We start from the raw sequence: 11,469 nt of genomic DNA, 5'->3' as shown, positions 1-11,469 counted from the left end.
ATTGTTTGCTTAGCTACTTAACAAAGCGGAAAAGCCCAGCGAGCACATTCATCTGCCAGAGCAATGCAACAGCTATTGTAAACCATGACATGAATTAGAATTGAACGGGTAGATCGGTCTTTACAAATTGAGAGCCTCTGGAGTCGAACTAGTCGGTAACTTTTGAAAGTAAGCCTAAGCGTTTTCTTCAACTATCATTATAAAGAAGTTGAAAAGTAGAAACCGATAAATAAAAGATATCTACCAACGGTGAACACGTTTTCTCATCGAAGTTATAAAGTAACAACAACAAAAAGAAAATCCTCAAAAGTTTAAAAAATTACACATGAACAATAAAGCGAAAAGCTGAATGACAAAGCTTTACGTTGGTCAATGTGGGAGGGTGTTGAAGTAGGTTATATCGATGCCACACCTCCATATTTCACACAAAACGAAGCATCGACATTCAAATCTGTATTTAACCCCTAACGAGAGGATCGGCTTTGAACCTTTCAACACTCGATAGTAATCGTGCTAAATGATGATTAGTCCCGATCACTAATACTCAGTCGACTTTTGTTATGTCCCCATCACTAATACGTTTTATCCGATTGCAGTCCGTCTCTTGAATTAAAAACCGCATGCGACCAGATGTACTCCACCCCACTTCAAGACTTTCTAACGACAAGAACAACCACGTCGCCTTTACCAACCCAAGCGTGCACCATGCGTCTAAGCTACGTCCTGACGGTAGTAACTACCATTGCCGCCTTCGCTTAGGGCGACTTTGCCACCGGGCCCACTCTCCCCTCACTAAGCAAGGCGAACTCGCCCGCCAACGCACCGTCGATAATTGACGACAACCGTTACCTAAGAGGTTACGATGATATCTTCGTTGACAAAGGCGGCCGGGACCATAATGATTTTGAGGATTCATTGGGCGAACCTCCTACTTATGGAGCGACTAAGCCATAAGGACTGCCCACTGAAGAAAAAAAGCTTGCTCGCGTAAAACCTCATTTTGACGAAGTGCGATTTTACTTTCTGTGCCGTGTCATGTTTCATTTACCGGTACTTGTGCAGGTTTCTTTTTCTGAACATCATTTTCAGAGGGTTTGTAACGTGCCAATGGAGAGATGTAATTCTATTTACGAAAAAATACTTATACCTGTGGAAAAATTATATATTTGAAATAATTTAGACTGAATGTTTGATTGTTAAATACTTATCCGGATCTGAAACATCTATTAAAATGCCCTGATTTCTCCGTAGATGTCTGGGTCTGGAAATAAAGTGAGCGCTTCCATTGGCTAAGAATTGCACAGAGGATTTGCCAGAAAACTTAGCTAGCAGTAGAAATAAAACCAAGCTGCTTGATTAAATATTACGTAGTTATTGATGGTTCCGATTGAATCCTTATATTGCCTGTCTACAATCTTCTGGTGGCAGGGCTAGAAAGGTTGCTGACATACACCAACTTCCCAGTTCTACCGCGGACCTTACCACAATAGGTACACTTAATAGTTTAAGTATTGAGCCGCTTTAGACCTTCGAGCTCGTATTAAAGAAAACCGAAGAAACTGTGTTCTTCCAGCTCGATCTCTTACTAATTAATCACATTTGAAACTGAGTTTGTATTTTTCTTTTCTTTAGGTTCACCGCCGTCCCTTTAGAAACTCTGAATTAAAATCCAGAGACCTCTGAAAATGAGCCCATTACGCAAGTAATGTCAAAGCGAGGTTACACGCGAGCACACACGAGTGCTTTACTGCTCAGTGGACAGTCCGTGTGTTACTACTGGCTTACACGCGTTCTGAAAGAAGGCAATTCTTCCGGAGGATAATCCTCCATATTGTCAAATTTATCATCGTTTCTGGGGTTGAAAAAATCGTCGCGAGCTCTTAGAGAGCGGCTCCTTTTAATTGGCATCGGTGCGCTGACGGGCGAGTTCGCCTTGCTTGGCGACAGGAGCGTGGGCCCGATGGCAAAGGCGCCTTCAGCGAAGGCAGCAATGGTAGTAACTACCGTCAGGACGCAGCTTAGACGCATGGTGCACGCTCGGGTTGATAAAGGCGACTTGGTTGTTCTTGTGCTTTCTTGGAAAGTTTAAAAGTGGGATGGAACACATCTGGCTGCATACGGTTATTACTTAGAGAGACGGACTGCAATCGGATTACAACGTATTAGTGATGGGGACATAACAAAAGTCAACTAAGTATTAGTGATCGGGGTGTAGGATAATGCGTCCTAAGACACGTCCTAAAGTGTCCTATTTGTCCTAAATTTTACGGGGAGATTTTGGAGATGTGTCCTAAAAAGCGACTAATCCTTCGCTACAGAATATTATAATTTGTGTCCTCCATATTGTCCTAAAACTCAAATATTAACTTTCTTCTGGACCTTCTACTTAAAATTACATAAGCATTACTTAATACACACATTAGCGTTACTTACTGTCCTAAGGCACACTACCAACCATTTATCAATCTCCACCACGGCAGCTAAGCACCATGGACCATCGCGGCTACTCCTTCTGCATCAAGCGCTCGTGTCCTGAAATAAGCACGGTTTACTACGTCTGCAAGCGGTTCCGCAAAGGATGCAAGGCTAAGATAACTGTCCGATCAGGTGCAGTTGTAGCAGACGGGGTTCTACATACGTGCGACGAGGCGGTGCCACAAGTCATTGATGTGCGCAGCGAAATGCGCCTAGAGCTACAGCGACGCAGCGTCAGCAACATGGCTACCCCTCCACCAGTTGTCTGGCAAGAGGTGTACGATGGGATCAAGCGCCGCCATGCTGCCGACGACGCCACGCTCACTATCATTCCATGCGCACCTGCCGTCTCTATAGTGAAGCAGACACGCAAGGAGTGTACGGGCGGTGATGTGTACGAGGCCATACTTTCTCAATCAGTACGCTGTGTAAGCGACAAGGACCCCAGGTCCTTTCTACAGTTTAGTGTGGCGTACCCCACACAGACGACCACCGGAATCCATCGCATGATCGGTTTTGGGCACCCTGATTTGGGTCTGATACTGCGGTATCCGAAGATTACCCTTTTCATAGACGGCACCTTTTCGGTGGTACCCAAACCTTTCAACCAATGCTTGATTGTGATGGCGTTTGAGCCTGCCGTCAATCTCTACGTACCCATTTGCTACGTTTTGGCTCAAGGTAAGTCGCAAGATATGTACAGCGTATCGAGGATATCAAACACCTCCGCCAGAAAGCCCCTCAGCATGCCCCACCAGCGACACTGGAGATTCCTGAAGACTACAAAAGGTTTGAGTAGATGCAGATAGAACCTACTAATACAATATTCCCATGTGTAATTGCTCTTGTGAATTATAGATGAATAATTGAATTATATTGATAAGACAGTAGAAAACTAGTAACGTTGTCCTAATAGGACAGTGCATGTTGGGTTTGATGTTGTCCTAATAGGACAGTAGTCTGAGTTGCTGTGTGTCCTAATAGGACATAATAAGTGTCGAGTTGTTGAGTGTCCTATTAGGACACACGGAGCCTGGCTTGTTTCGTCCTAAAGCACATTGTGGTGTCCTAAATATTGGATCGTTTATGAACCGATTGCTAGTTTTTTATCCCAGGTTTTAGGACAATAGGACACTTTAGGACACCTAGTAGGACGCATTCTCTCCTACCGTGATCGGGACTAATCGGCGCTAACATGGCTACGGCATCACCACTATATTTGAAAGAGTTGGAATCAACTAAAATGGCAGCTACATTGTTGGCAGTTGTCACACGGAGCGTGATAAGAGACAGTAGAATGAACAGCATCCTACAAAAACACTTGAGCTGCTCGAACGCAATGCCATCACCAGATCTTTCAAGCGGATTGTCGTAAATTACAGACAGACCGGAGCATTTCATTTTGGGATAATTGCTACCTTTCATAACTAATAAAGAAATATGCAAGTAATCCTATCCGTAATCCATGGCAGTTCGCTTAGGACAGTGCGATGCGGTAAACAGAAGCTGGCAGATTCTCTATTTACTGCAGTGTAAGTATTAGGAGACGAAATAGTATTTAAACCTGAGTGTGATTTCACGAATATTGCCAGGTTTTGCTCTAGACGTTCTTAAGAACTTGTATTGTTTGTATTACTTTTTTTCTATCTTTTTTTCTATAATCGGTGCTACTTTGACCATACTTCTTTCATTGTTCAATCGGGTTTACCCTTCGGTGTTTGGTAGGCTGCCCGGCATATTAGCTGTGTTGTTTTCGTGAAGGTAGTTTGCCTCCCAGTATTACTTAGCCGACGAACGTTGTCCGTTTGGAGCTTTTCAAATATTGTTAAGTAGAATAAGCACGGTAGTTTCCTTTTTTATGGAAGCCTTTTGTCTGGGTTATTTCTCCTTCGAGGGCAGTAATTCTACGTAGTACAGACATCGACTATGAAATCCGCCATCCGGCCCGGACCCACACAAAACAGTTTCGTACCCGGCGTTTCTGTTCATTCTAATCAGGATCTGAAGATTCTTGGAGCGTTGTTGTACATTTTGGACTCAATTTGTAGTTTGTGCTCAGACTTTAACCACTTTCAACCAATCAAATTTATGGGCGGGTATTCCTGTCGAGCGTGATACTTTTTTTTTAAGAATAGTGTTCACTGAACACTGTTCAGACACCGGGCGGATTTCACTGTCATTGTCTGTAATAGTAGGGCACATGTTTAGAGTTAAACTCTACGGTGTAAGCACACCGGACTATTTAATAAGGCACAAGTTTTGTTGGTCCGGAAATCTGAAAATAGCAACTATTACAGCAAGGAAAAAAATCGGAGGTCTCAATGGAGATATTATACACAAATCAGCGAGCGTGCGCGTTATTTGTGATCAAGCTGCGCTCCTAGAAATTGAATTGCCCTGATGGAGCTCTTCTTACAAAAATGCAAACACTTGCTGAAATTAAAATGAAAAACAATGAATTTATATAAAATGTGAAGACACACCATTCTCACGAGACAATGGGTGCCTGCCAAATATCACATAAACGACCGACTTACTTGCAGCAGATAAGTCGAGGCATAGGTGCGCATACCCGACCCGAAGTCATAAATATCGTGTCAATAGACTCCCCTACACCTAAATTTATGGTATGTATCCATCTTAGCGTTTTATATTGATTTTTGTATATTTTATGATTACCATCACTCTAGCGTATGCCACACTCACTCCAGCGACTTAACCTTGAAGCATATATCCTCCGATGCAGCCAACACTAAATCACTTTCAAATCTGCGGAGACACCACAACAGCATTGTGCTCAAAAGGTTTGTTGCTGCTTTTAGAATGTGCTGTAAGTTTATTGAATTGACGCACCTTTGCTTTGCAGACGTATGGTAAATCCTGTATACTTTGCAGTCCATCGAAGGCGGCTGCGCGTCGAAGAATCCTCCAGCAGCGATGAGAATTCGCCGCCCAACGTCATGTTCAGCTATCAGGCTTGTCCTCAAGCACAACCCAGACAATGTCATCGCCGTGTATCCCTCCTGGCAGCCGTAGCGCTCAGTTCAAGAGCGTTAGGAGTCCCTCCGACACGCGTAGCGCCCGCACCAAGAGCAATAAAGGCCCACCACCGGTGGGTACAGCACCCCAACCAGCGAAAACGCCAACCGGTCACTACCGGAGCCCGACCACTTCATCTCCAGTGCTTCTGGAGGACCCACCACCGCGTCGCTGCGCGAAAAAGGCCCCGACGGCACGTTATGGTGCCCCGAGTAAGCATCAACGAGCAGCTGCGCCATACAATAGGGAGCGCTCAACGTATCGCAACACCAAACCACAAGCTTCGTCCGCCTGTAAGAAGCTGCATTCGCTCTTACCGATGGCCGAGCCGGACGACGTGTTTGTGCCTACTCGATGGCCATGGGACGTTGTCCACCTGCGCGAGACTTTCAATCCTCAGGCTATCATCTTCCCATTTGTGCCGAACTACGGGTGGTGCGGTTGTTCGAACCCGTGCCGAGTTGATTCGTGCCCTAACTCACTCGTCAACCTGTATTGCAACGTGAATAATTGCTCGTACGAAGGGCGATGCGGAAACACGTTGGCTGAGTCGAGCAAGGTGTTCTTGGGGAAGAACACGCGGACGAAGGTATTGGGCGTCGTGGCGGGTGAGGATATCGGGCCGGGGGAGGTGGTGGGGCAGTATTTGGATGAGCTCGAGCACATCAATGTGCCACGTTCTCAGCGCCCGTGCAACGAAGGATACCGGCTTGAGCTGAACCAGCGTCCCGCACGTCCAAGCCACCCCGCCCGCGTGGTCATCAACGCGCAAAAGATGGGGGGCCTAATGCAGTTTTGCAACCATTCATGTCGTCCCAATGCCAAGTTTGTGGAAGTCTCAAACGGACGTCGCACCACTGTTGTGGTGGCCACCACTCATGTGATTCGCCGCGGGGAGGAGGTGACGGTCGATTACAGCGACGATCTCTGGTTTATCTGCCGGTGCGGCTTCGAGGGGTGCCGCCACCGGGACATACAGGATGAGGACGACCCGTGAAAAGCTGGCGGCAAAGTGGAGGCCATAGTTAAAGAGCAGATATCTTTAAAGTCAATCTGAATATCTTTCGTTTAACTTCGTTTTTCATAGTTGTGCCAAGGGAGATTCGAACGTGAGCCTAGATAGCCGATGTGAAGTTGCTTGGGATTCAGCGTTTGCGCCATCTCTGGCTTCTGCTGTAGCGTTCAAGCTACTCGTTACTGGTTTCGCGCGCAGATTTCCCGCGCGAACCGCGTTGAAGATGAAGTTATGGCTTTTAAAGATCCAAGGCAAAACATTGGTGGCTCTAGCGGCTTCTTCTGTAGGTTCGAACTGCGCCGACCAGGAGCTTGCGTCTCTCACTCGTCAATTCGCCTCCTGCCAAGCACCTCCTCACTCCGAAGAATCCCTCAACACCTCCACCTTCGATCAGTAGGCAGCCGCTCGGCCTCTCGTCTTTGAAACCGCACCTCGACTAACATGTTCTTGTTGTGCCATACAGATATGGTCAGGAACGCAGGAACCACCAACTATTCCATGGCCGACATCGATCGCATGCTGAGTCTCGTTGCGAAGGTTCTGCCGTTGGGGAAGGATGAATGGGAGCGCCTCGCGGTCTCATTCAACGCGAACCGACCGCGTGGAGCACCTGAACGCGACTTCGAAAGCCTTCGTCGGAAGTTTAAAGTGCTATACGGCACACGCAAACCGACGGGGGTGGCCAGCATGCCGCCACACATCGAGAACGCAAAGGAGGCCAAGCAGGCAATTGACGACAAGGCCAGCGTCATCGAGCTTGACGACAAAGCGGACGTGGATCAACGCACCGTGGAGCCCTACTTCAGCTTCGACGTTGAACCTGACCAGACTTTCTACGAAGAAGATGATCCGTCCTTCCTGCGCGCCGCACATGCTGGGTCCGTGAGGAGTGAGTCGATCGCTACCGACACCGCCACGGACGAGTCTGTTACTTTGGGGTCCTTGGAAACGAGCGGAGGCGAGTTTCAGGACTTGCTGTCATCGCCTTTCGTTGCTGATGGTCTCGACGGAGCTGCCAATACACCCCGTCCTACACTGCCAACGCGTCCCCCTGGCTCCGCTGGTCTACAGCCGCCGCGAAAAACTCGGTCCAATGTCGACATCACCGCGCAGCCACGGACGAGTCAGGGACGTGACACCCGAACGCGGGACGAGATCGAAGCTGCAAAATACCCGGAGATTAGCAGTCGCTCGAGCCGCCTTGGCGGAGGAGATTTGGCCGTGTTTCGCGACTTGACGGGCGCCAAGCGTGCTCATGCGGACGACGACGACACTCACGAAGCCAGCTTTGCCAAAACAAAACGGCTTCGTACTATGAAGGCGACCTCGGCATTAAGGAAGAAGCTGGACGGTCTCGAGAATGCTGCCAACAACAACCTTGGAAGCATCATGGAAACGATCCTGCTGTTGCGCGAAGAGAAGGAGCGCAAGGCCGAAGCCCGACGCGAGGAGGAGGACCGACGTCGCCGCGATGAACTGGTAGCCATGGATGCGCGCCGTCAAGCTGAGAAAGTGGAGGCTTAGGAGCGTTGTCGTGCGGAGAAGCAAGACATGGAAGAGCGTGCACGTCGAGATCGTGAGGAAGCGCGTGCTCGCACTCAAGAGCTGCTCCTATTGATCGGAGCTCTTACGAAGAAGGCGTAGGATGCCGACGATGTGCCTGACAAGCTCAACGACAGCGAGGTTCTATATCTGATTTCAGTAGTGTTGTTCAACTTGTTAAACCTCGAAAAATGCACCAATTAACCAGCAACTAGTAAGCCTTCGTAACCTTCAGTATCCCCCAGGAAAGTCGTTCCGATCTGTGAGATACCAACGGTTCGTACCCGATAGCTCACCATCTGGAACAAGCTGTTGAGCCTAACTCCGCGAAGCTCTGGGTCGTACGGCAAGGGGAGATTCAGGCGGTGATACACCTTCTGAATGCTCTCCATGCCCCACTCAGCAGCTTGCCTCCCCGACGTTATGGCGTTGTGAATCGTGCGGGCGGAGCTCCGAAGTGATGGCAGTATCCGTTCCAAATCCCCGTCTTTCAACGGGGTCAAGTGCGGCCAGCCATGGATGATGAACAAGGAAACGCGGAGTCTGACACCACATTCATACGGGGGTCAGGGCAGTGGGCCACATCCAGCAGCTTGTTGCGAAACCCGAGTGAAGTGTCAGAGTCATTCCAGGACCCGGGGCAATTATGCTTACACCAGACGATGCAACCGTCGGCTGCAAAGCATATTACCCCGGTGATGAATATCTGCAAGATGAGCACCATCTTACCCGAATACGTTTTGTCTATATTCTCATTTGAGCGCATAGCTCCCAAAATGGCACCAATCGGAGGCGCGCGTGGTAGCAAATGCAATATATACTGTAGAGAAGACGGGTCAGTATCAATGATAATCCAAAATTGGCATAGATAGGTGAGGAATCAGTGTAGCTGAATTATAAACGGCTACTCAAACATATTACCATTTGCACGTCATTCGCACGTCATTGCCGTGAGGCAGGCGACACCACGTCATTGGTTGTGACGGTCTATTAGAGCAAGATTTGGTCAACTTCCGGCGCGAAGTATCTTCTAGGGCAGGTAGGTTTTGTCCATGGTCACCACAAACACCAATATTATGTCTTGCAGCTGTTTCGCGGAGCTGTTTATGATATTCAAAGGGTCTATCCACTATCTTCCGCATGTAGTGCTCTTACTTGTATAGTTGATGCACTTACTGACTTATTTGCATAGCTAATGACTGACAGAGTGGCGTAGATCCTTTCGAGGGACATTTACGGGTTGGGATATGTATGACGAACATACGAAGCCACATGGATGTAGGTAGATTATTAAATCGTATTGGTGTTTAGACGTGAATCTAATAGTAGTTCATGTACATTAGGTGACGTGCTTTCGCTGCCAGCTTATCAGCTCGGCGTGCTATTTGATGTATCCGTGCATATCCCGCAATGTCTCCAATGGCTGTGTGTCACGTGGCCTTGATAACCAGCAATGGTTCATTGCTGCGTTCTCGGTACTTTTGCACTTTGGTGCTAGCTTACTGCGCCTACGCTTCTGATGGATCAGTCTATATGGCCAAGCCCGCCACTAACTGGACATAGGTCATAACCGCGGTGATACAGGCAAGCTGACCGCGCGTCCGTAGGTAGTAGGCAACGCGAAATATGCGCGTGGCGGGTACACCTTATAGTCATTCGCGGCTCAACCGAACTTTCGCCTTGACCATTATGACAGGGCACTAAAGTACAGTACTACGTACAGGCACATCGACTTGCGACGGCCACCTGTATGGTTAATACTACCACAGACGTGCTTGTGTCTATGTAGACAGCAACTTATAAGTTGCGCGTAGTGCTCACTCAATACCGAAGTTTACATTTGTGAGCGCACATCAGTGGAATATACGCAGTGAGCGTTGGTAGTACATATAGCATGGGTTCGCGTGTGCCAAGTGAGAGAGTGTACTTCCATCTACGGTAACGCGTATGCAGACAGGGACGGTCGACACACACCTCAACGGCCTCGACAGCTACAAAACAGACTTTTTTATAGTAACGAAGATCTAATATGACTAGTGATATTCCTGCACAATAGCTAGCCGTCTATAGTGTAAGAAAAACTGAATAAAGTTATATATTCTAAAAAAAAACAGATCCTATTATAGCATTTACGTCGAGAAGTAAAGTGCTAAATTTTGCTTCGAACACCAAGTTTCTATTATTTATACCATGATAAACCTTTACTGCCGAGTGAAACCTGTAAAGTTTGTACGAACTAGTAGGAAAATAAGACCTTCTCATTTGACCTACCATTGGTGTGTGCACATAATCTCAACTACTCGTAGCCGCTGAGAAATTGCGATTGTGATGTTTTGAAAGAGACAATCTTTTCGGAGATAGAAAATTATAATCTCGCTCAAATCGTATTACTTTCTTAAACAGATTTAAAAAATTCAGATGTCTTGAAGTTAAGTGTGGTAGCGTATTCTATCAGGATATGTTTGTTAAAATAGATCCTGTAAAATTTAAAAGCACTATCAGCCCAATTCTCTAGTAAAAGTTGTGAATTATTCTCCAGATCGAATAAGTATTAACCAACCAAACATTCAGTTTAAAGTTTTTAAAACTTTCAAATTTTCATAAGAAACAAGTTTATAACAGAACTGCATTGGCCCGTTTCAAGTCTTTATTTAGCCTTCTGAAAATGATGTTCTGAAAATGAAACCAGCGCGAGTAGCGGTAATTGAAACATGACTCGCACGGCACAGAGCAAAATCGCATATCGGAAAATGAGGTTTCACGCGAGCACGTTTTTTTTTAGTGGACAGTCCTTATGGCTTAGTCGCTCCATGAGAAGGAAAATTACGCGGCGGACCCCCGAAATCATGATGGTCCCGGTCGCCTTTGTCACCGAAGAAATCATCAAAACCTCTAAGGAAGCGGTTGTCGTCAATTATCGACGGTGCATTGCCGGGCGAGTTCGCCTTGCTTGGTGAGAGGAGACTGGGCCCGACGGCAAAGGCGCCTTCAGCGAAGGCGGCAGTGGAAGTAACTGCCATCAGGACACAGCTTAGACGCATGGTGCACGTTTGGGCTGGTCAAGGCGACTTGGTTGTGCTTGTGCTTCGTTAGAAAGTTTTGAAGTGTAGTGGAACACATCTGGTTGCATGCGGTTATAAATTAAAGAGACGGACTGCTATCGGATAAAACGTATTAGTGATGGGGACAAAACAAAAATCGACAAAGTATTAGTGATCGGGACTAATCATTGTTTTGCTTGATTACTACTGTATGGAGTGTTGAAAGGACCTAACCCGATCCTCTCATTAGGGGTTAAATACATATTTAAATGTCGATGCATCGTTTTGTAAAAAAATGGAGGTGTGGCTTCGATGAAGCGTTTCCCACATTGACCAACGTATTTAATTACTTTGTCA

General features: G+C 47.0%; 1 protein-coding gene across 1 annotated transcript; it reads right to left on the bottom strand.

Moving 5' to 3' along the window:
• Window positions 1-10,863: 10,863 nt before the first annotated feature.
• Window positions 10,864-11,112, bottom strand: PITG_22766 (secreted RxLR effector peptide protein, putative; the record flags this gene model as incomplete). Its single annotated transcript, XM_002997938.2, has 1 exon — window positions 10,864-11,112. The coding sequence occupies one exon, from the start codon at window positions 11,110-11,112 to the stop codon at window positions 10,864-10,866; it is 249 nt and encodes an 82-aa protein (XP_002997984.1).
• Between the last annotated feature and the right edge of the window lie 357 nt (window positions 11,113-11,469).

The sequence above is a fragment of the Phytophthora infestans genome, genomic scaffold (genome assembly GCF_000142945.1).
Source record: "Phytophthora infestans T30-4 supercont1.9 genomic scaffold, whole genome shotgun sequence".
NCBI lineage: Eukaryota > Oomycota > Peronosporomycetes > Peronosporales > Peronosporaceae > Phytophthora > Phytophthora infestans.
This window is presented reverse-complemented; position numbering and strand designations above follow the sequence as displayed.